The sequence below is a fragment of the Pieris rapae genome, chromosome 3 (assembly GCF_905147795.1).
Source record: "Pieris rapae chromosome 3, ilPieRapa1.1, whole genome shotgun sequence".
In the NCBI taxonomy this organism is placed as follows: domain Eukaryota; kingdom Metazoa; phylum Arthropoda; class Insecta; order Lepidoptera; family Pieridae; genus Pieris; species Pieris rapae.
The window spans coordinates 8,978,081-9,003,503 of NC_059511.1; the positions used below are offsets into that span (position 1 = coordinate 8,978,081).

Consider the following 25,423-nt stretch of genomic DNA (forward strand, 5'->3'; position numbering starts at 1 on the left):
CCTATAATGGACCAGTGAATTTTTTCAATTGCTAATATTAGCTCAGTAAGGCTTTCTTCCTTTCTTAGAGTGAGAGTATTAATTGTTGCAATATACAGGTGCTGATTGTCTTTTTGGCGATTGACTATTTTGAGGGAATTATTTTTTATTTTGGGATTTGAAGGGTAATAGTCTTTTTCCCCCACGGTGACCAGCCGGCTTGGGAGAGGTGGAGGGGGCGCTTGTAATTGTTATTGACATGCTGTAGATTCTTCTAGAGCGGGACGTTTGGAGTTTGTTTTTTTTGTCAAGTAGTTGTCTATGTGATTGTTTTTATATAATTTTTTCGCTGCTTTTCTTGTTGTATCGGCTTCGCAGTTGTCTTCTTTCGACTCTGGTGACGTTGACTGGTTTCTCTTCTTTTTTCCTGGTCTTGACCTTTCAGAGACAGTGTTTGGATTTTTTAAATAAATAATTTTATCGTACTTTAGAATCGCTAGTCTGCCTTTTTCTCGTTCTGTGTTGACTATTATTTGCAACTCCTTGCGTTTATTAATGATTTCTGGAGGAAAATCTTCTTTAATGTAATAGGGTGATGACTCAAAATTTTTCCTTTGTTTAAGGATTTTTATTTTTAGTCCCATCGTTGCTAGTGTGAAGATTATGGGTCTCGTCTTCTCCCCCTTTTTTCCTAATCTTCTCACGTATTCGATGCTGTTTTTGTCGCATTTAATGTTCAAGCATTTATCGATTATTCCTACAACGGATTTTTCTAGGTCCCAGTAGCTGTTTTCTTTTTCCTCGACGCCAAAAATAAGTAGATTTTTACGTCGAGAGTTCCGCTCTAGTTGGTTTATTTTATTTTTTTGAGTTTCAAGGTTTTCTTCTGTAATTTTGTTTCGGTTTTCCAGCTCTCTAAACTTTTCATTTAAGCTTCGATTAATTGTGTCTTTAATACCTTGCATCATATCCTGCATGTCGAGTTTTTGTTGGTAAATTGCCTCTTGCATTGTTTGTAATATATTCTTTATTTCTTCCATTCTATCTGTCCTTTTACTCTGAATCGAAAGAAAAAAGAAATAGAAATAAAATAAAAATGTTCCTGAGTGTCGGGATTTGATCTTGGTTCTGTTAATTGAGTGCCGTCTTCGTACGGAAGCGGCCAACTAGTAGTACGAGGGATTGTTTGAATTTCCTCTATATATTTAGTTTTGCGAGTGATTTTTGACGTAAAGGCTGGTAAATATAAGTACGCTACAGCCACATATGCACTTTCACTGCAAAATATATTAAGTTATTGTTCCACAATTAAATGTTTCACTTTTGTCTCTCTTCTACACTTCCGACTTCACAGGTTATAGGAAAGTTAAAATTAGCAGGTTGGTCCGTGGCCGTGTCACTCACTCGATACGTTGCAGAATGTTGTTTTTCAAGTAATTGTTCGAAGTTTATGCATTAAACATTTTGTAGGCCGTTAGTTTGTATCGATTTACGATTTTTAAACATAAATGTGCACTGTATTATTCACTGATTATATTTATAATAATATCTATTAGACGGAGCTTATGTTGTCGGTTGCTGCACGCACTGTAATACATATTAACCATTAATTCTCTGTTTTAAAATAGCCCCTCGCCTCAACCAATCCCCTCAAATAGAACCGTCCAACATAACCATACACATATGTATTTTTACAGTGATTTTTATCAAAAATCACCGAATGTGCTTATTATTCATTCATATTCCAGGTATAGATTAGAAGGTTGAAGGTACAAGGTGCCTACTTTGTACAATGTCGGACAGTCGCGTATATACTTCGACTTTCATTTTTTTAAATTCTGAATAAATTCTAAAGTATAGCCTCACTTGGTCTTAAAAGTTTATTTTGCTGTTATTCAGATTGAAATGGTCACAGACTGGGATTAAGGAAGGTCTCTGTTCTCCTTAGTTTCTAGGTTTGAGTCTTGGATAAAATTTTAATTCATAATGCAACATTCTTGATGTAAATAATTTAACATCCTTACATTTTCTGTGTGCATTGTGTTAAAATAATGTATTTAATCTAATTATATGTGGGGTACATATAATTTTCAAGAAAAACGCTTTTTTAATAGAAGGTTGTCACATTGCACAATTAGGATATTGTATAATTATAATTTTAGAGTTAAGTACTTTAGTAGCTACTAAGATAAAAAAACAATAATAATGACAAAAAATAATAGCTCTTGTTAATACCTGAAGAATAAATGAAAGAAAACAATAAAAATAATTACCTGTTTAACTATAATATGATTAATTTCATCATGTTTGAACAACAAACAATGCAATATAACAATAATTCATTTTATGCATATTATTTTGCAATTTCCTTAGTGGCTATTTTTAATTATTGTGTACAAGTTTTATATCTTTTAAAAATTAAATTAAATAAAAATATCTTAGTGAGGTTTCCTAGACGAGTTGGCTTAATAAATGTTACAAACATGATTTTAATAATAAATATAGGCTTTGGGTATTTTGATTTAGTATATTTGTCCACTATAATAACGCAGTAACTTCTTGTTACTTTAAATTAAAATTGGAGGTGGGAAAAGCCATAAACAAGAACTAATATAAATTTTACATATTGCTATTCAAGTACTACAAGGTAATTGGCATTCAAGTCAAATAAATTATTTTTCATTCTCAATCCTTTGTAGCCTTCTCTCTAACAAGTCTCGATTCAATCTGTGCATACATAAAAACTTTCCATTCAAAAACAAAACTGGTATATCATGCCGATAAAGTCGTAGCCACCTCACATTTTCTTTTTCTGTTATGTATATTTTTTCAATTTTTATTCTATGCATAAAAGACTCTAAGTCATCCATAACAATGTCACACAGAGGACAGGGATCTTTAGTGTAAAATGTTAGAACCGGCAATCCATCAACAGCTTCAGGTCTGAAAATCATTCAAAAAAATAAAAATGCCACAATAAATTTGGTGATTTAATCATTAACTTATTTGTCACAACATTCATATAAAATTAAAAAGAAACAGCATGCTTAACAATATTATTTAATTAATACCCTGGTTAGAGTGATGTTACTTTAATTTATGCAATAACGAATGCAGCAAATGACAAAGGCACTTAGAAGGTCATTAAGATATATTAATTAATACAAAAACTCGAATTGCACAACCACTTGACTATAGGAAAAAAATATAAACTGTTTGGTTCTAAACAAATTTGTGTTTATATTGTTAAGTACTGCAAATTTTAAACATTTCTCGATAAATAAAAAACCTAAGTGCTTAGCTTGCTTTGCAAACTTGCACATATAAACTCATACCAAAATATGTACAAACAATTCCAAAACCAATATACTAGCAACTTGTTTTATTCACTTACAATTTCTCAATCATGATAGATGATGCACCACCACCACCATTACAAATAGATGCTACACCCTTTTCGCCTTTCTTGAGAGCATGGCATAAATGCACAACAATTCTAGCACCAGACATTCCAATTGGGTGTCCTAAACTAACTGCCCCACCATGGACATTAATCTTAGATGGATCCAATCCCAATAGTTTTTGGTTGGCAACAACAACAGTACTAAATGCCTCATTTATTTCCCAAAGGGCAACATCATCTTTATTCACACCTGTTTTTTCTAATAGTTTAGGGATAGCAATAGCTGGAGCAATAGGAAAATCAATTGGATCACATTCACCATCTGCAAAACCAACAACTTTCGCAATTGGTTTTACATTCAGCCTTTTGGCTGCATCCGCAGTCATTAATACTAATGCAGCTGCACCGTCATTCAATGTAGAAGCATTCCCAGCTGTTACTGTACCATTCTCTTTTTGGAATACTGTAGAAAGCTTAGTAAATTTGTCAAAGTTCACTCTCTTATATTCTTCATCTTCAGAGAATATGACTGGCGGAGCACCTCTTTTCTGGGGAACAGAAACAGGAACTAGTTCATCGGCAAAGGCTTTACTTTCATAGGCCGCTGCACTTCTTTTGTAACTATTAATAGCATATTCATCCTGTTCTTCTTTTGTAATTTCCAACTTCTTTGCAGTATTTTCTGCACAGTTACCCATATGGAATTTGTTGTACACATCAGTAAGTCCATCAAATACTATACCATCTACTAGTTGCATACCCCCATATGTAGTTTCACCTCTTTTTAAATAGAAAGGAACATTTGACATTGATTCCATCCCACCTGCCAAAATTACATCTTGGGCGCCAGTTTGTAGACCTTGAGCAGCTAGCAACACGGATTTCATTCCAGAAGCACAAACTTTGTTAACTGTAGTACAGATTGTACTCTTAGGTAGACCAGCAAAAATGACTGCCTGTCTTGCTGGAGCTTGGCCCAAAGATGCAGAACAAACATTTCCTATGTAGACCTGTAATTAAAATTATTGAATTACTCCATTATATTGAATATATGTTGAAGACTCTGGTTATCCAAGATCATTAGGATATTATGTGAGTGTAAGTAATCAATTTTTCAAAGAATTAAACCTAGGCCAGGAGTAATAAATTTTATAGGCATCTGAACTGCAAAAATAATGATTTTTAAAGTATAAAAATTGCTAACAATTTCGTAATTTCATCTAAAGTTTCATTATCTTATCAACGTGACATAAGTGGGCAAACATGCCATATGTATTCAAAAAACGAAATATCAGGTCACATACCTAACGGGAAACGCGTGACGTACAAAGCGCGAAGACTAACCTCTTTAATTTCTTCTTTGGGAATACCGGCTCTTTCTACCGCTGCTTTAACTGCGACTGCCCCCAATTCGGATGCGGAAAGACTTGCAAGACTCCCTCTAAAGGATCCCATTGGAGTCCTAACGGCTGATGCGATCACAACCTCATTTAATGCTAGTTTCGTGGAATAATTCGCCATGGCTAAAATCTAAAGGAAAAAAATATTTATAATTATAATATATTAATATTTCTTCATAAATAAAACTAATTAATAAACGAAAATACACAAACGGTAGCAGGTAGATAATAAACACATCAAATTTTTATAGTTAATAAGTTAAGTCTTTTGTAATAAAATAGGCACACCTGTAAAATAATAAGTGATCACGAATACGGAACGGAATAATAATGATATTTCTATATAGTATTTACCTGTAATACACAAACGATACCTACGATGGTTTTAACTCGACTAACGAAAAACGATTTCTTATTGCACCGTTTCCGGACTTTTTTACGGTATCATCACGTAGAAAAAACTCTATACAAACCTTGTTCAATGAACGCATTTTGATGCTAATTATCCTATTGCCAGTGAAAAACAACATTGTGCGACAAATTATAATAAAATAAATTTACACGACAAACGCGACTTGCTTTCTGTACCAGATAACAATACTCTGAATAATAATTATCAAAACAGTCTTATCAACAAATGTAGAGAATTAATTTGATCTTCAAAGTAACCGTAAAGAATTGAACCTTACAGTAATATACGAAAGGGTCAATTTACTAAAATTAAAATTACTTGTATTCGAACGTGATCTTTGACCTTTCTATTAATATACAACTTTATTCATAACCAGCTTATGTACACAGAGTTTGTCTAAATTTTGTTCAAACTTCTAATCTAACTGAGGATTCACAGTCGAGAAATTTTCTAAAATATAAATATATCTATAGTTATATAAGTTCTATTACTTAATTTTTTAATATTGTTGTTGTTTTTTTTTAAAGTAAAGCTTCTTTAGATGCATGGAAGTAAATTTTTTATCGATGAAACGTCACGAAAATGTGCAGCGTTTTTGTCGAAAAAAAGGGAAAGAGTGATTTAGACCGATTGAGAGATAGTGAGAAAGGGAGATCGAGATAATGGTTGATGGTATTAAAGTAAAACTTTTATTACATCGTCTCAAACTTTTTGGTCTGTGTCGCGCATGTCGCGTGACGGTCGGCCGCGGAGTAGGGATAAAGTGAAAGGCGCTCGTCATAGCAGCCAAGGCCAATATGGCGGCGCACATAGTTCCGCAGCAGCTGACCTTGTAGTGTATAGACTATTATTCATTTGTGCCAGTGCTCCACGCTATTTTAATATGTGTATATAATCTAAATATTTGTTAAGTATTATGTATGTCGTATTCTCTAAGACACAGAATTCAATAAAAATATTAGTTGGAGACTAATGCCGAGATCTATAGAGCGCACTTTGACTTAGCTCAAACTTTAATTAACAAAAACTTTGCTTAATGTACACTTAGCATAAACTATGATATTTTGGTATTTATAGACATTTTAACGGTAAGATTAAGCTAAGCACAAGCTAAGACAGAAAATGACACAATACAAAGTGATGTTTCATTTCATGGAATACCTTCTTTATTATTCTTTAAAAAAGTATAACAATAACAAATATTTAAATGTCGGTACACATTTATTGACATCTATTTATTTTATTATTGCAATAACTAGAATTTTACAAGTAACCTTTAGAAAAATTATTTAAGAGTTAAATGACATAATTACAGAGATGACAATAATTTTTTGTTATGTAGAACGGATCGCATTGTTATGACAACTTGTATTTACAATTCAAAATTTTCAATCGCTTTGTCACTTTTGCTGTTTCTGTTTGTGTGAGCTGTTACAAATGTTTAATTATACTTTAAAACAACGACTGGCTTTGACTTGGACCTGGACCTGGCTTTATCAAAAGTGACATAATGGAGAATATAGAGAGAGTTCTATCTTTAATAGAAAACATTGAAAGGGTAGGAACTGCAGCCGATATGAATCCCCGAATGCCAAAAGTATATGTTCGGAACGAATACTTCTACTACTAGACTTCGGTCAAAATTGACAGATACCAGTAATAATATATCCTACCGGTCTAGCATTCCGGCAATCTGTGATTGCCCAATTTAACTACGTTTTTGGTAATAAAGAAAATCAAAACAACACTTATTGTATTTTAATAATTTATTTTCCGATACTTTTTTTAACTGTAAAACTTCTAATAATAATTTATTTTTTTGTTGAATAAATTCTATTTCTAACTGATTTTTTAAATTTAAATGTTCCATTTCTATCTCATATTTTCTTTTGTTGTTGTCCAACTCTTGCCACAGCAATTTTTTTTAAGGTCCTCAAATGAAGGTTTACTTTTCTGCTTGCTGATTCACTTTTAGTGGTGACTTCAACACTGGTTTCCGTCAACCCAGCTTCTTCAGTCCAGTTGTGGCTTGTTCCCGGCTGATTTACATATTTAAATGTGGCATCTATAGTGGACGCTCTTGCCCTCTTTGGTCTCCAGCTTTCATTATTATTGTCATGATCAGTACCAGCTAAAAAAGTAAACAGTCTAATAAGTAAACAATTAGGAATGTCTTTTATTGCCTAAGATAACCATTAAATTTTTGCCGCGGGCTTATACCTAACTAGTGAATGAAGTGTATGAAGATCTTTGTAATTATCTTACAGCATAGATATTTATAGATAGTGTATGTTGGTGGATTACTTACAGTATGTGACACGTTAGAGTTATTAAATTACTGCACCAACTGTACGAGCAGTTGCCTCTCAAATTCCGAGTAGGGTTTCTCTTTTGCCCATTTTCTCAATTTTTTTGTGCGCGAGTCCGGTCCGAGTGAGAATAGCCGTGGTCAGTCGTTTAAGCAGATACAAAATCCGTTGAGCAAGCAGGGTCGTCAGGTAATAAGAGGTAGAAGATTAAATATCTAAGATATTTATATTGTTAGGCAAACAAAAATAACAGATTTGAAGCGAGAGTTGAAGTTAGTTTGAATTTTGTTGTCACTGCTATAGGGCAGATATGACAAAATAAAAAGTCAAGTAAAAGATATGATGGCAAAGTAAATTTTGGCCATTATGTTTGTTAGGGTTATAGTCAAAGTTTTTGGTAAGTCGTCGATTTCGTGGACTTGAGATTAAGCTAAGCCAACACTCCGAGAGATTCGTAGTTTGCTCTATAAATACCAAATATGACTTAACTCGAAAGTTTAGTCTGAGCAAAGTATAAGTGTCCTTTATTAGTCCCATTATTATTCCAATATTCCAAGTACAAAATTAAGATTGATAAAGTGATTTTATACCCTTGATGGAATGTAAATAAATGTCTATAATGTTAAAAAAAAGTTTCACTTTTACCGTGGTTTCATAAAACCACACAACATTTTTTCGTTGTGGCGTTTTTTCTATACACAGTTCTACTGAGTTGCTTTCTTCCATCACTCATTCACAATTTTTTATTCAAGAACTGAAAAGAAATATATTAGGATTCTTATCGTCGCGTACGTAATTATCAGTATCTTTTGTTCAGATTTCAGATTCTGACTTTGAATAGTACCTAATATAAGCAACAGAAATTTATTGAAATAAGCTACTTACAAAATTATAATAATATACTTAAAAATCTGAATTTGCTAACCTTTTAAAAAGTAATATAAGTTAAATTCATGACTGATTTGTTATGGATGATTTATACATGAGGATTACTTACTTACTTACCTGTAAAAAGTTTGTATTGGGTTGCCTTCACATAATCGGTGTCCAGTGTTGGTATGTTTTAAAAATTATGAATACAATCCACTAAACACTTAATAATTAGAAATTGCAAGACGCAATTATCTGAGGTGATTTTTTTGACCAAAATTAAATACGGGATGGAATTTCCCAGTTTGTATCGGCGCTGACGCCGCTCTATATCTTTCTCTCTTGCTTCCGAACTCAATGCAGATTGCTGCCACACGTATCGTGACGTTTGGCTCCCTCGGCGACCCGACCGCCCCGCTTTCATTTCGGCCTGACACTCTTAGCGAATGATCGTCATTCGTTCCTGCACCGCACTCCAAATAAGACTACTAACACATATACGTAGTATAATAAAAAGAATAAGCAGATTGGCAAACATCAAATTCCCCACTTTGACAGTGAAGTGGTGAAATCTAATAAAATTTAGGTATTTATTGAATTTTGATGGTAAATCCACCGGCCTGCTGGCCCATACCCACTCCTCCACTTGCAAACCTGGATTCGCCAGAAATCCGCCGCTCTAACACCAGCGATGAGAAGTGTAGACTGCAAACAGTCCAAAATAGCTCTGCCAGCAGTGAACCCACGACTTCTAAGCTTAAACAGAACCAATTTCAAAACAATGTTAATTGTTTAAATTAAAAATTACGGGCCCTTTTCTCCTTAATAAACATCTTTTTGTCCTAGGCGCGACAGACAGCCGCTTGTGCAGAGGCTGTTTCAGCGCAAAGGAATCAGTCACCCGCGTAGTCTTGGAATGCAAGTCTGTGGCTAAACAACGTGCAGAAATCCTAGGAGCAGTGAGGACATTCCGTGAAGGCTGTGTTACTCAGGAGAATTCTATGCTTTTGAAATAGGCTAGGCTGGCTAAATTAGCCAGGACTTTACGCACAACGGATCAATAAAGAGTCTAAGTGCTAAACTGAGTCCACGAACCTATAACTAAGACATTCAAGTTCAGCGGTTATACAGGTGCATTTTACACATTTACATGTATTAATTAATTTCAAAATACGTCAATATCTTTCAGGGCGACATTGGGACTACTCATATTCGATATACGATTTCGTCGTAATCGGTTTTGACATATTTATTAAGAAATATTCTTATTTTTCTTTCTTTAAGTTTAGTTTTTCTTAAATTCTTTTGGTAGGTATATATGTTTTGTTTTTCCTCATTTTATTTTCATAAATTATTTTTAGAGCATTTGTAGCTTTCCAAGTGTTGGACTATTCTTTCAATCTTTGAGTACCTATATAGCCACGTTTTGAGTTGAATTTTGTTTGTTTGGCTAAATAGATTTTGTACAAAAACGTACGTATTTAAAAAACCTTATTAGTAGTAAATAGTGACTACTTACAAAGTACAACTATTTACCTAGGGCACTCTATTCTACCTGTAGATAACATTGATCAGCTGTTATTTATACTCATGACAGATTTAAGTTTGTTCATCTGTGCAACTCAGTAGTCAGTAGTCAATTAGTCAGAAGTCACGACTTTGAAATTTGAAAAACCCTTGTTGAAATGTAGTTAAACTATATGATAAATAATTATTCACCGTGTATTAGCTCCATTGCGCTTTATTTTTATTTTGGTCAAACTGATCTATATTTCATGTATGTAATTTAAGTAATTTTTAATAAATATTATTTTAATAAGTGTCCGAGTATTGTTAAATATTGAATCTAAGTTATTTTTCTGTGAGTTGTTTACGCATCGTGGCAAAAGATGATTTTGAATCATTGAAAGCTATTCGAAAATCACACCTTGAAAGTGATTTTAAATACTCTTTAAAACATTTACAGAAACTGTTGAATATTTATGACTTCATGTTATAACTTAATACTCTTAACATGTTTCTGAAATAAGTATTATTATATGATTCCGATTCATTAAATTGTAGATAAGATGTTATCTTTAAAGTGTTGAGTAATGAGATAATATAATGTGTGTATTTACAGATGTTTAACATGTATGACAGAAGCGCCTTAGTACTTAACTTGCGGTGAGTGTTATTATCATTTTTATTAATATTTTACTTCATAGTGCTTAAAAACTGCATGGTCTATAAAAGTAACATTTATGATATCACACAACACGATTTATTTTGCATTTGGCAATTTTGTATACAATATTTTCTTTAATTCAGTATCATATAATATTTATTTTACATCTAAAAATTTAATTTGCTTCATTAAATTAAATAGAGCCTTGCAATTTTCAATATCTGAGTACTGAAGATGCTTGAAAGTAATTATCTATATGAATGTTACTTCAGTGTTACATTTTGTACCTATATGCTAACACAGCACAAGGCGATTCACATACTGAGTGTAATTAGTATCACTCTTGTTTACTTGCCTGGAATTACTTAGGCAGAAACATTACATTTTAACAAAAGCTATCATGTTTAAGTGGGCAATGCCATTCAATTTATGTATGTTTTTGTTTTATTATGAAATGGGTTGTATCTAAAAAAACACTGTTATCTTGTTATGTTTGTTACAGGGTTTATATCAAAAAATGCCAGCTATAACCTAGAAAGAGGAATTAAAATGGATGTTGTTAACATGGAAGAGGGTCATTATGAGCCAAGGGAGAGTATCCCTGGGAGTAGTGTTGAAAGTGATGCTTCCAGCAGTTTCTTTGAAAGCTATGATACAAGTGACCAGATGACTGATACAGACAAGCAATCTGATGATGATGATGACCTTAAGGAAGATTTACAAAAAAACATACCTGAATGTTATAAGTCTGATTCTAATTTTACATCACATACATCACAAGATATCACACATGATGAAGAATTTCAAGCAACAGCTTTATGTCAATTTATGGATATTTTAAATGATCTAGATGAAGTTTTGGACAAGTCTCTTCTGGCTTGCCTTGATGATGGTACAAAGTCTCTAGATAGTGATGAAGAAGATCTCATATGTAAGATTAAAGAATTTATAGGCGATAGAGAACAGTCAGAGCCTTCAGAATCACATAGTTCCTTAGATAATACACAAGTTATATGCTATGGAGAAAGTTTGACTAATGCTGAGACTGTACTAGATATACCCATTAAGACTCAAGTAAATGTTAATCGCTCTAAAAGCTTTTCGGATATAGAAGAGAATGTACAATTACCTATCTTAGAGAGAGCTAGTACAACAAATGATACATTACGTAACTCCATGAGGAGATTGGACCCTATATTGCTGCCAGCAATATCAACTCAAGAGCCTTCAGGAGAGGCTATCACTTTGCCTGTTATATTATTCTTAGAACACCATGTTAACTTGCGACCAACCAGTGCCCCAATTCAGCTGCAAGTTACAGCTGCAAATTTGAGTCAAGGTAGTGCATCAGGGCCTCTCATAGTGGGCCGTAGAACTTTATTAATGAATAGAACATTATCTCTACCATCACCAGGAGAAAGTGAGATAACTGCTGAATGGACAGGGCATAATACAACTCGTAGTGCTGCAAGTGTATCAAGTTCGTCAAGTGATTCTTCAAATGGAGTGCCACCAATTAATCAAAGCCCATTTATTGGCACAGATGAAAGGTTAGTAAAAATTTCTTCTTTATTTAAAACTATTATCGTACTACTTCAAATGTACACACATACATTTTTATCATTTTATTAATTTTTGTGTATTATTTCTGTGTATTTATTCTTATGTTTGTCCAACATGTGTTAGACCCAAAAAGTCGATGACCTGTGTCAGGCACTGGAGGCTGATCACCTACTTGCCTATTAGATTTAAAAATTGATCATAAAACAGATTCAGAAATCTGAGGGCAAGACCTAAAGAGTTTGTAGTGACACTGATTAATTTTATTTATGTTATGTTTTTCTGTGATTAGATATTAGTTACATACTTTAATAATGAATTCTTTAAAACTAACTGTTCATATAACTTTACATTTGCATACAATTTATTAAAATAAATTTATCATATCTCTTGCAAGTTTACATAATAGTAACACATGTTTTGTCTAGACATCTGGTATTACAAAAAAATGTTACAAAATTGATTTCTTACATAATTTTCAAACAAAGAATGTATTATTCCATTTGATGACATGTTCGCTTAGCTTAAGGAGATTAGCCATGTAAAGTTTATTGTATTGCAAACTCTTGTAGGCTTTCCTGTAAATACTGTAATAGTTATCTGTGTTTTTGTTATGCCTTTTATATCAGTTTTTTCTCTATTATATGTAAATATTTTTTCCTAAAAATCTTCAATGGTTGAAACAATATAATAACAAATATTTATTGTTTAGTTGTATACAAATTCCCTTGCTTTACCAACACAGTATTGAATTTTAAGGTTCAAATTAATTTCTAAATTTATCACTTTGATACATAGGGTAAGGTTGTCTAGTCTAAGAATGATTACCACCTACCCTTATTAATAAACAAGTTTTTATTAATAAAAAAGTATAAAAATAATTGGTGAATTATTTATGTATTATTGATGTTTATTTGATTTATAATAAGCGATTTACTGTAATTCCACATAGAATGGAAGATAATGAAGAGACACCCCTAGGAGTGTGGCCACACCGTATGAGTGCAATGTTGGCTTGTCTCAGCTGTACTATTGGGATATTTAATATATCGAGATTTGCTATGTTCAGTGTACATTATGGAGGTATGAATTTTATTTTCTTACATTTTTCATAAGATCCATCATGAGAAGTTTCACATTTACAATAAGCTATTTGACAAGATTTGATTTGATTTTGTCATTTCACATTATGTATTAGTGACCAAAACCTATACTTATACTTCAAACTATATAATTTGAATTTAGGGAGCTTAGTTAAGAGGCCTAAACAGTGTATGTAGAAAGTCGTAAACTAAATTTGTCTGAAAATGGCAGTTCGTTTCCACACACTACTGTTAGAGTCCCCGCAGACTACAAACTTTTTATCGGCCGTTAGTTTGGTCCGGCTTCTTAATTCGTATGAATATGTATGCAGATGCGCACTCTACAGTGATTCAGTATCGGCCGATAAAAAAGTTTGATGGGCTTCACGACTGCCTTCAAACTAAACCATCGGCGAACTATCGGCCGACCGCTTGATCAGTATGGCGCTCTATACCGCCCGCATACTGGCCGATTGTTTCATCGACCGACTCGACCCCTTTGATATTGAAGGTCCAATTAATTTAACGAGTTCATTGATACTGGTTCTGATCATTCGATAAAAGGAGAAAAACTTTTCCGGGAAGTCTAGTAATTTAGAATGAATTGTGTAAAATTGCGTGTGTTCCCTTGCCATAATCTGTTAGTTAGAAGTTGCTTCTTCATTTTTTTTCTCCTTTTTATTAAGTATAAGGCAATTATAATATTTTTTTTTCGACTGATCTCTTCGCCAGCTCTAGTAAATTAATCGATCGGCCAAACCATTTGTTGGCTAGTCTGCGCACTCGCGACCAACCCAACTGTTATGTTGGTACAGTGTGCGCACGATCAGGCCAACTCGACTAAACTATCGGCCGATAAAATGTCTGTAGTCTGCGGGGTCTAAGCCCCTTGGCCATTTTGTATCACGTGACTGAGGTATGATTATTTTTAGACTCCCCCTTCTCCTTTTATCGGCCGATACTGAATCACTGTAATGTGCGCATCAGCATACATATTTATACTGATTAAGAAGCCGACCAAACTATCGGCCGATAAAAAGTTTGTAGTCTGCGAGGACTCTTAATTACATAGATATATTATGACAACGTATAACTCCATAACTCTTATTTACCTACTCTTTATTATTTTTAAAACACTTTGTTTCGTAATATTTAATAGCCTATTATTTACATTGTAATTAAAATTACACATCGTTCATAGCACGGAATAGATAAGTATGTTTGGTCGTGTTTTGTACAAGGACAAGACATAGTTCCGTTTCTTTCATTCCCAAATATGCAAATATTATTAAGTTTGATTAAATTACGGAACATGTCGCAATACTTGTGGAATTCGTTCTTTACGTTATCCTTGGTTCCGCCTAAGTGTAAGCGTAAAATGCCGAATGTATTAGACTTTCTTGTCACATATGTACTAAATTTTTAATAAAGCCTTGCTACTGAATTTACACCATAAACTGACATTGCGTCAAATGAAACGTAAATGATTAATGTTACAATTAAACGGATTTTAAAGTGCAATTTCTTTTATGATAGGCATTGTTTTAAAATTGCGTAATTTGGAAAAGTTGTGTGACAAATTAATTAATCATAGTTAATTTATCGATTTCACTTTCGAAACTATTCTAAATAGATTTACTTATGATGACATTGAACCATATTATTCCTTTAGGTAGGATATCGTGTCACACATATTAAATCAGTTTTATTTTAATTCTGCTGGTGAACCCTTGCTTCTAGGTTTAATGTAACCTTGAGTTATGGTAGTAGTCTATGAAGAGTGTGATGAGGTCGCTGCAATGCTTAATTATCTTTGTTATATAAAAATATTTTAGTTATCGTCTTAAATATAAAAAATAAACGTTCAATTGTGAACAAAATGACCCGTAATAAGGATTAAATTAGTTTCTAAAACGTTCCTGTTGGTTTCCGTACAGACTATTAAAATAAGTTCTGACATTTAAAAGTTTTTGATCGGTATTAAGATATTTTGCGTGATTTGAGTTTTGCTTATCAAATTTATTAATCTAGCTAAAACAACTCATGCACATTTAATTATACAGACAACCATGCCTGGAACACTTACATGTATGTAATTAAAAAAAAATTAAAGCACACAAAAAAAGTCCTTCAAAATCCATCTTTAAAAAATAAGAATAAATGTTTAACAATGCCTTCATTGTACACATTAATACTTGCGCGTGAATTACAAGCACAAACAAAGATAAAGAGAAAATAAAACGTAAACAATGCAATTAAATTCCCAACCATTGACTGACATTCTAAAAGATAAATTTTAAATTAAATGTATTGCCTAGGATGTCGTGGATTTGAGCTGAATGATAATTCCGGAATTGTATCGAAAACTACCACGAAGTAACTGTTGTATGTTTAGGCAACGAATTCAGACGTAATTTCTATGGATGTCTGCACCCAGTTTAGCTCGTAGTTGGCGGTGCTTGCGTCATTCTCAGTCTCTTTTGTTCACTTGTTTATGATAAACTGGGGGAACGTGCGTCTCTTTCGCTTGCGACTGATACGCTAAGCAATTTGGGTCGCAGAAAGTTTGTCTTCCGATTGTACATAAACATAAGTACCTTTGATTATTGCTTATGTCTGAATGCGTTGGTTTTGCGACGAGTTTATTTCTGATGTGTTTGATGCATACTACATTTATGCCCCCATAACGGGGTACGCTTATAATGCGTTTCCGTCCCTCATAACGCGGAGATTTCTCAAGTAATATTTTTGTATTGTGAAATTTATAATGATTTGTCAAGTCAATAATTAGTTTTATTAAACTTTGCACTTATTTCAATTGTGTTGGTATATAATTAAACTATTTTTTTTTCATTATTAAAGAACGGTTTTACAAGAATAATCATGCAACGTGATTTCCTATAACGCTTCCGGGTCTACCGCGTAATAGGGGGATGACAAAATTTGGCTGCCCCATTTGTTTACCATAATTTGACCGAATATTTTGAAAGTATTTTCAAATATTCCTGTTTTTTATATTAATTTTTATAAAAAAAATATTTTTTTAAATGATATTTATTATTTTCAGCAAGCTTCATAATACAATTCCTTATACTATCATTTCTCATCGGTATACCGTTGTTTACGTTACACCTATGTTTGGGCCAAGTGTTGGAATCGGGTCCAATAGACATGTGGAAGATATCTCCAATATTCCAAGGTGTTGGCATTTCGTTGTTATTGACGCAAGCAGTTATTGGAATATATAGTATTATTGGATTGTCTTGGATTTTCGTTTACTTCAGGGATTCGTTTATAAACGCCGAGGATAAATACAAATGGGCGCTACCACACGATTTTAACTTTGAAGGTAAGTCTTTTTATATACAGAGTCCAAAAGTGCGCACGACTTAGGGACCTTCAAGAAAGAGCGTAACAATTTTTAAAAGGCAGCCAACGCACTTGCGTTCTGGCAATGTGACTTTTTATACAAAAAATTCATGACATACGGGAGTTATACTTAGCGATAAGATTCAGCTTGAGTGCTTAGTGAAAATGCTATAAAAAATGACTCGCTATATATGTAATGGTCACATGGTAAGACGGTGATCACGTTGGAATATAAATACTGGTGACTAATTGGAATCAAGCGAAATATATTTTTATATAACGTAATATAAATGTATAAACTTGTAATATCTTTTATTCAGATCCGGTACACAGAAACATGACCCGAAGTATACATCTAACGATCCCTCAGTATTTCCAAAGTGAAGTGTTACAACGCAATCACAATAATAGTTTTGGAACTATCAAATTCCAAGTAGCTTTTAACCTTGCCGTCGTTTGGATGGTTGTATTCGTATCGCTAAGTAAAGGACTTCATTCATACGGAAAGGTAAATATGATTTTGAAATATAGATTTTGACAGCGGCAAAATATTTGTGTGAAATGTCTTTTAAATCCTGTGTGCATCGATATTTTTATTTGTACTCGCAACATCTTGTACACCTTTTAAGTCGACGTTATGAAGGAGGCACTGCATCAATACGCACAGATAATTTTCTATCAGGTGATTTCCATCCTAGTGCCGGAGTACGCCAGGGGTGCATAATGTCACCGCTCTTATTCAACATCTACACAGAGCTTATAATGCGCATCATTTTGGAATTCTGGACAGAAGGTGTAACAATTTGCGAACTTCCGTTACGCGGATAATACCACTTTGTCTTCATCCAGTTCGCAACACCTTGAAGAGCTTCTGTTTAGGATTGAATGAGTGAGCTATGAGTTTCGACTCATTGTTACGAAAACCACTAAGTATGAACAATTTTAAATTTCAGGCGGTGTACGCGTTAATATTTCTGCCGATTTGTGGAACACTAGTCCTCTGTACAAAGCTGCTGACCCTGATACCTTACGACTCTGTTACAAACATCTTCGCGCAAACTGAATGGAGTGAATTCTTTCTCGCCAACCATGTAAGTGTCTTGTAGATCAAAAAACCGTTATTGAAAAATTATGAACTCTATTCATATTTGTACGTATACGAATACGTAATACGAAACGTATTTTTTCTAGTTTAAAAAAGAAATTGCGTTAAAAGTATTTTAATTAAAGTGTACTCTTTTTATCACACTATAAACGCATTTTGACGGAAAGAGACGAAAGAGTAGAGTGTAATTAGGATTTGTTTTTAAAAGAGATATTATGATTTTGATTCCAGAGCTGGGCAGCCGCGGCCCAGGAGACATTCCTGACTTGGGGTCTGCTAGGTGCCTGTGTGATGCAATTAACAGCCCATAAGGACCCCAAACACAAAAGCGCGTCGATGTTGCAAAGGGAAAGCGCGTGTGTAGTCGCCTTTACAATCGCTGTGTTATTACTGGCCTCTTTTCTAGCGAACACGTGCATACAAGTGTTGAAAAGCCATGGATACAACTATATTCCTAGCAGTTTTGGTAAGTAAATAGATCCTTCTATAAAATATATTTTTTAATATTTACTTTGCATTAACGGGTACTACAAAAATGTTGTGTTTAGATTAGCGAGAACTAAAAAAAATAAAATGTCTTTGGATAAGCGAGTACTAAAACATAATATGTTGTCTTTGATTAGTTCGGTAAGAATAATAATTTTGTAATAAAAAAGTAAGGGCCCTTAATCTTTTTAACGCGTTTTTAAAATATCTAAATAAACTAACAGTATATTTGTAAAAAATATTTAAAATTTATTACTTGAATTAGAAAAAAAATATTTTTTTTTCTTATAAATTTTTTGTTTACAGAGACAGAAACATCATCACAATTTATTTGGCCCACTTCTGAACCACTACCTGGCAACACTGCGTATACACCCGTGCGGTATATGAGTCAGTATGGCAGCCTCGTCGGTGTAACCGTTTGGCGACCTGCTAACTTTCAGAAGACATTCAGCGGCTGGCAACCCTTGCAGCTTCCCATGCAAATAGTACCAGCTACATTGGCAGTGTTGCCATCTAATGTGGTATGTTTTTAATTACCCTAAACCATTATAAAGAGGTTCCAAACTTAAAAATAATTATGTTAGGTTTATAATATTCTCCTACAAAATGGACTAGTCCATTGAAATGTTACATTTGCTGAACATTAGACAGAGGACGCAATTTTATTTATGGAACATGTAGATGGGGTCAAGCCTAACGTCAAGTTTGTGGGGTTGGCGCCCTTATCCCCCGGAAAGCCATCTTGCCATCTTGGAAAAAGTGGTAAAAACAGGTTTTTGGCATCCTCACGCCACTTCATTTATTTTTATTTTTTTTATTTATGATTTATTTATAAATATACCATTGAAGAGATTCTACTGCATTTTCTATCCGATCCCCTAGCTCGTAACAATATTATATTTTCTAAAAAAATATTGTCAATAGTATTAAGATCATGTTAAATACATAGCCAATAGTTGCCAATTGCTCTTTCATGTTCCTGCTTATCAGACTTCTAATCATGCCTATTTTCTAACGTATCTTAAGTTTTTTTTTAAATAAAATTTATGTTAGCTTAGATTACGAAGAAAAAGTATTAATTTAAATTTTTTGTCAATTAATTCCAGCTGTCACCAGCCTGGGCAGTGATATTCTACTTTATACTGATAATGTTCGGTATAGCACAACAATTAGCAATATGGCATTGCGTTATCTCTGGTATAGTTGCCATAAATCGCGAGGCACTCCGGGTGTGGGAGACTAGTATTACGTTTTTCAGTTGTGTTTTTGGACTCGCTATGGGACTGTTGCTGTCTACTGATGTAAGTTATTATTTATTTTAGAATTCATAATTTCGTCTTAAAAATCATATCTTATTTAAATTAATTTTATTCACAAGAAATATTGGTATTTCTATTGGTTTGATGAACTTGTTTATTGAAACGATAACATTACACTAGACCATTGTTATGCTACAATGTATTTACCATGGAGAGTGTTCAGAGGAGTTGTTCGGAGTAATACTTGCAGTTGAGGTTCATCATCTTAACGTCCGCCATTCCACAACTGAGCGAACTGTGGAAGCAGCCGTGGTATATTTCGACTTAGGGTCCTTCAAGAAAAAAGCTTACCAATTATTAAAAGGCCGGCAACGCAATCGCGAGCCCATTGTCCATGGGCGGCGGTATTACTTAACATCAGGTGAGCCTCCTGCCCGTTTGCCCGCTGTTCTATAAAATATTTTTTTTATAAAATAATTTTTGACTTTTCGTGTTGTAACTTCTTGCTTGGCATGTTTTTTAAGTGAAACCGTTATTACTTTAATTAGTTTGTTTATGATATATATTTAAAATTTACTATACGAATTTCAGGCCGGCGTTCGTATAGTGCACTTCATAGACTACGTATGGGTGGGGGCGTGGTGGCAGTGCGTACTGCAAGTGTCGCTAGCGATAGGCGTGTTCGTGGTACGGGGGCGGCCTTACTCCCCGGACATTGTGGTAGCAGCCCTCTTTAAGCCAGCCTCGAAGATTTCTGCGTTGCTTTCTTTTACTTGGACTGTCATATTACCTGTGTCACTTACAGTAAGTATTGTTAGGGGTTTAAACCGCTACTCTGTATTTTGTAGATGATTTGGTGTAGTTTTTTAATAATAGATGTTAGCATTTCATTCTCATAACACAAATAAAAGTTATTTTGGGTGTTGATTAATAAGGAATTTGTTGTAATAATAATAACCTATTTCCAGGCATTATGTGTTATGGACTTTCGTGTGGGACAACACAAACTGTTATACAGTTGGCGTAAACCAGCTGGGTGAGTTATTTTTCTTTAATCATTCCTTATTCTTCGATCATTCCTAACTCTTTGATCATTCTTAATTCTTCGATCATTCTTAATTCTTCGATCATTCTTAATTATTCGATCATTCTGAATTCTTCGATAATTTTTAATTATTTTATCATTTTAAATTCGTTGATTATTTTAAATTCTTTGATCATTCTTAATTCTTCGATAATTTTTAATTATTTTATCATTTTAAATTCGTTGATCATTTTAAATTCTTTGATCATTCTTAATTCTTCGATAATTTTTAATTATTTTATCATTTTAAATTCGTTGATCATTTTAAATTCTTTGATCATTCTTAATTCTTCGATAATTTTTAATTATTTTATCATTTTAAATTCGTTGATCATTTTAAATTCTTTGATCATTCTTAATTCTTCGATCATTTTTAATTTTCTGATGATTTTTATTTCATAGACACATCTGTCTTTCTGCCTTCTGTTTGACACGTGTCAACTTTGGGTTTGAGCCCCGTGTTCTACCAACAATTTTTTCAATATAAAGTTCGACATTTAACAGAACTAAAGACGAGTTTGTGTCTTGCATTGCTCTAATCATTTGTTAAAATATATTTTTAGATATTGGCCGCTTTGGTGCCGACAGATGGCTGTGTTCATACAACAAACAGTTCTGTTATTGGTGCCGGCTGCTGCTGTTCTGCAGACGTGTCGTTACATTAATAAAGGACCACCGGATATATTAGAGGTAAGTGTTTTTTTTTGCTTTAAATTAGTTATTCAGAGTTGAGCTAATTAATTGTCTTAATCATACTTCACACAGTGACACATACTCGCAAACCTTTACACTATCCGTACACATGAATTTTAACAATTTCCGTATGAACATTTATAATAACTATTGCTCCCATATGAATACTCTGAAAAACAGTTATAAAGCGTAGACTAAAAATACGGTAATAAGTGTAAATGGTTACCATGGTAACGGTGCTTATGTTAATTTTATTTATGCTACAAGGAATACGCCGGTCGTGATTGTGTGGATGAAGAGGTAAGAATAGCTTGGAAAGTAATATTTGAAATCTAAAACAGATTATTCTAGATAAGTACTTGGAAAATTAATCAGACTTTGTCCACGGTCAGAAGAAACTTCAAAGGAAATTTTAAATTATTTAAATTAGTAATTTTGTACCCGTTTCCTTTGAGAAATTTGTTCCAGGCAAAGGTTCGTTTCCGACTTAACCCCTTAAGTGTCAATAGTTTAAAATGGCATAGAAGTTCTAAAAGAAAACTCTCCAAAAATTAATGTAAAATAAACTTTCAGCGCGTCCAAAATCTGTACCGTCCCCGCATGGGTTCCCCACACGAGTCTCGTCCCCCTGCGCCGCTCCCCCCTCCCACCTCCCGTCCCGCGCCCCCTGACCCGCCTCCTAAGTACACCCCTCCCCCGTCGTACTCAACGGCCACGGGAGCCCGATTGCTTAATACGTTGCGCAGGAGTTTCAGGACGTTGAGAAGGTGAGTTTGAAAAGATAGTATTATGTGTTAGATCTTTGTATTGGCTTGTGCTTGTTGCATATGCTACAAGCGGCCATGTTTTTCAAGCTAGGAAAATTCTTTGATAATCAAATAATAAAATTAGTTTTTTTTGTTGAATCGATCAAATACAAAGATAACAAAAATGGAGAAACTAAAGTTATGGATTTAATCGCTCCATTTATGGATTTGTTTCAATTATTTCAGGATAACATCACAACGCTCAGAGTTATCGGAAGAAACGACACAACTCCCTACTTCACTAAGTGAAACTGTTGAACGACAACCCACACAAACGCAAAACACACACACGCTCACCGACGAGACGGACTCACACAGGCCGTCCTCTTCGCACTCGTTAACCCTCACCCGCGATTTGCTCCGACGGTCTTTTATGAAAACCGACCAAAATATACGCTCGAGTCTAAGACGTAGCTTTAAATACGGCATTAATAACACCTTGACAACGAGTCATGAGCAGTTGGTAAGGGATGCGGAACCCATATCGAATACAGTTGCAATGTCCGCCATGTTGGGAGAATCGGACACATCGCATAATAGAAGTATCGCCTCTGTGATATAACCCGCCTTATAAATCAGCTTGGGATTTCTGAACTACATTGTATAGCGCAATCTCTTTCGCACGTGTGTCGTTTCGAGCGCGTGAGAGAGAGAGAACGCTTTACAACTAAGAATCAGGAATCTTTGAAAAGATAATTACATTGTATAGTTTACTCTTTCGCACGAATGTCGTTACGAGAGCGTGAGAGAGAGATAACACTTAACAACAAAGATTTTCAAATCTTCGAAAAGTTAAATACATTTATATAGCGTGATCTCTTTAGCACGAATGTCGTTTCGAGAGTGTGAGGGAGAGAGACAACTCTACAAAGGTTGATTGCAATAATTCATCACATAAGAATCCTTATTGCATTTATATTTTTTAATAAATTCAATAATTTTATGGTACAATGTTATATTAAATATCTAGAAATATGAAATTTGGTCGTAACTTACATCACAGTAAGAAGTTTTACATATTATTTTAACTTTATAATAATTTTACAATATTTCCTAACATTATGTTTGTAGTTTTAAGTTAATGAAAAGTATTATTTTAAGTGAATCTCCTTTGCTCCACTTTCGCCATAAATATTGGAAATTGATAATAATTCAGAGCTTAATTAGGATAAATGTTATCGTTAGATATACTTCAATCGAAGCATGTTTTAAAATAGGTTTTAAGATTGAGCATAATAAATGATTATTTTCATAATTATCGGATTTATTAAGTACAATATTGTTAGTACATGTCACTGCCATTCATATGTTATTTTGCTTAAGTATTTTTTAAATACATGTCCAAAGTTTTAAAGTAATCATAAGACATCACAGCCTAAATTAAATAATTATTACATGTACTTTGGATGAATAATTTACAAATCCTCGGCAGCTAATACTCATCTATTAATATCTAAATTCACCACAGAAAATTGTGTTTGGCAATTGAGTACAAGTACCTTATACCTACCCTAAAACGCGGTTCACCCAGAACGAAAAGGAAATCGCCTTGTAGACATATTCTCGTGAAACCTCTTTTATTGGTCAAAAACTGGGAACATGAATTTGATAATGTTATTTAGTTTTTTAAAACCACAATAAAACGAGTGCAAAATACGCAAAACTAATTATGTATCACAATACAGGAATGTAAATTGATTCTCTCCTTGAGAGATCTCCGCGTTGTATGGGAGACGGAAGCCGCGTTATAGGGGACATTACTTTTCCTTTATGCATTTACAAGTTAAAATTATCTCTAGTCACATTACATCCACAATAATTATTTCGATATTTGCGCACGATTTATTTGCTCGTTTTTTATTACATTCCATACTTATACAATGTACTTAAGTAATAAACTTTTTTATATATGTGTTGTTTTATTTCCCCTACATAATAATTCTATTAAAAAAAAGGAATTATTAAGGTAGGTATCAGCTAATAGAGGTCGATGGGGAAGATTGATTGAGAAAGGATTAATATACAGAGAGACGGAGGCAGTTAGAGGTGTTTACTATTTAAGAGGACCAAGTACATTAATTATACTAGCGGATCTGACAGACGTTGTCAAAATATCTAATGTAAATAATCGTCAAAATCTGTCCAGCCGTTTAGGCGTTTCATTACGAACACATGCACATAAGATTTATATATTTGTATACCAGCTGTTTATTTGCTGTATAGATAAATAACCTAGATAGATACAATACAAAATTTCATTCGAATCGGTCCAGCTGTTTAAGAGGTATTCAGTGTTCGTTGTATTTTTTAGATAAGAATTATTACAAATATTGGTGTCTAACTAACTCTGCGCTGTCAGTTTTCTAAATGTATTTTTCTTAATGTAAGATTTAATAACTAGTCTTGCTATTCATAATTATTACTTGTCTACGGCATCCCTTACATAATTTATAAGTGTGTCATAATGAATAAAACCAATGAATAAACAAAGGTAGAAAATAAGAACATTAACAGAAGTACATACATGTCTGAAAGGATAATAAATGTATTTATGTAAATAAATAAATAAATACAGGAGGTATTCAGTGATATACGCATATTTCAATGAGGTTTTGCTATTATTATATCAACAAACATTTACACCACGCTTCTAAAGCTTTCCTACCTATATTTAAAAACAAATACTGTAAAATTGGGAAATCATTGTTAATGGCCGTCAACTCACTACAAGCATAGTAAATTAAATACTTACTTGAACTCAGAGGTTTATATATAAAAAATCTCAGAAAAACCTTTCATTCCGGAAGACCGAACAGTCTCTGGGTGGCTAAGCAAAATGATCCACGTTGGTATGTAATTAAAAAGCTAAGTAAAATCTCATAAAGGAGAAACGAAGTTTGCGGGGGCCGGTAGTGTTATATAAAAATAAGAAATCCTTACAAATGGCTAATCGATACTAAAAGCACCCTGGTATGAGATAATTGATTATGACAGAACATTATCTAAGACCGCCGAGTTGCGGTCAAGCCACATTTGCATAATTTTAATAAGAAACGTTGAAGTCTAAATTCATTCAATCAGATAATTAAGTGTTCATTGAAATAAGTATTTATATAATCTGAAACTACAAGAAACAGTTTCACAACTGATTTAAGCCAATTTTTTTAGAATAATAACCCCTTATCACTTAAACGCACCGGAAACAGTTATTGAAATAAAATAATAATATACTTATTTTTTCTACCGCGGCGATTATGTGGGACTCGCTATTGTGCTGCCACTAAAACCCCAAGGCGCCCCCAACGATCGCCTTATGCGGTATACGGTAATAGCAGAGCCTTATGCGCTTAAATTTTTATTATTATAAGGGCCTGTTTCACAATGTCCTGAAAAGTTCCAAATAAGCTATTTGTTACTTATTTGTAGGATAAACAGG

General features: G+C 33.5%; 2 protein-coding genes and 1 long non-coding RNA gene across 4 annotated transcripts; 1 reads left to right on the forward strand and 2 right to left on the reverse strand.

The window, feature by feature from the left end:
* Window positions 1–2,956: 2,956 nt before the first annotated feature.
* Window positions 2,957–5,472, reverse strand: LOC110999309 (acetyl-CoA acetyltransferase, mitochondrial). Of its 2 annotated transcripts, none has more exons than XM_022268315.2 (3): window positions 5,256–5,472; window positions 4,727–4,912; window positions 2,957–4,392 (listed from the first exon to the last, which is right to left on the reverse strand). In XM_022268315.2, exons 1-3 carry the CDS (start codon window positions 5,310–5,312, stop codon window positions 3,370–3,372), a joined length of 1,266 nt encoding a protein of 421 aa, XP_022124007.2. In that variant the 5' UTR covers window positions 5,313–5,472; the 3' UTR covers window positions 2,957–3,369. The 2 variants fall into 2 exon arrangements, with proteins under 2 accessions (XP_022124007.2, XP_022124008.1); XM_022268316.2 differs by having other exon boundaries at window positions 5,137–5,273.
* A 1,591-nt stretch (window positions 5,473–7,063) lies between these two features.
* LOC123690698 lies at window positions 7,064–7,723 on the reverse strand. The gene is made up of 2 exons (XR_006751299.1): window positions 7,503–7,723; window positions 7,064–7,325 (listed from the first exon to the last, which is right to left on the reverse strand). It is a non-coding gene; the product is annotated as an uncharacterized LOC123690698 (long non-coding RNA).
* Window positions 7,724–10,007: 2,284 nt separating this feature from the next.
* On the forward strand, window positions 10,008–23,897 carry LOC110999311 (sodium-dependent transporter bedraggled). The gene is made up of 15 exons (XM_022268317.2): window positions 10,008–10,150; window positions 10,496–10,539; window positions 11,043–12,090; window positions 13,053–13,183; window positions 16,250–16,531; window positions 16,872–17,059; window positions 17,505–17,642; window positions 17,888–18,122; window positions 18,449–18,666; window positions 19,252–19,446; window positions 19,996–20,208; window positions 20,373–20,440; window positions 21,052–21,178; window positions 21,755–21,948; window positions 22,174–23,897. Exons 3-15 carry the CDS (start codon window positions 11,090–11,092, stop codon window positions 22,547–22,549), a joined length of 3,366 nt encoding a protein of 1,121 aa, XP_022124009.2. The 5' UTR covers window positions 10,008–10,150; window positions 10,496–10,539; window positions 11,043–11,089; the 3' UTR covers window positions 22,550–23,897.
* Window positions 23,898–25,423: the final 1,526 nt, after the last annotated feature.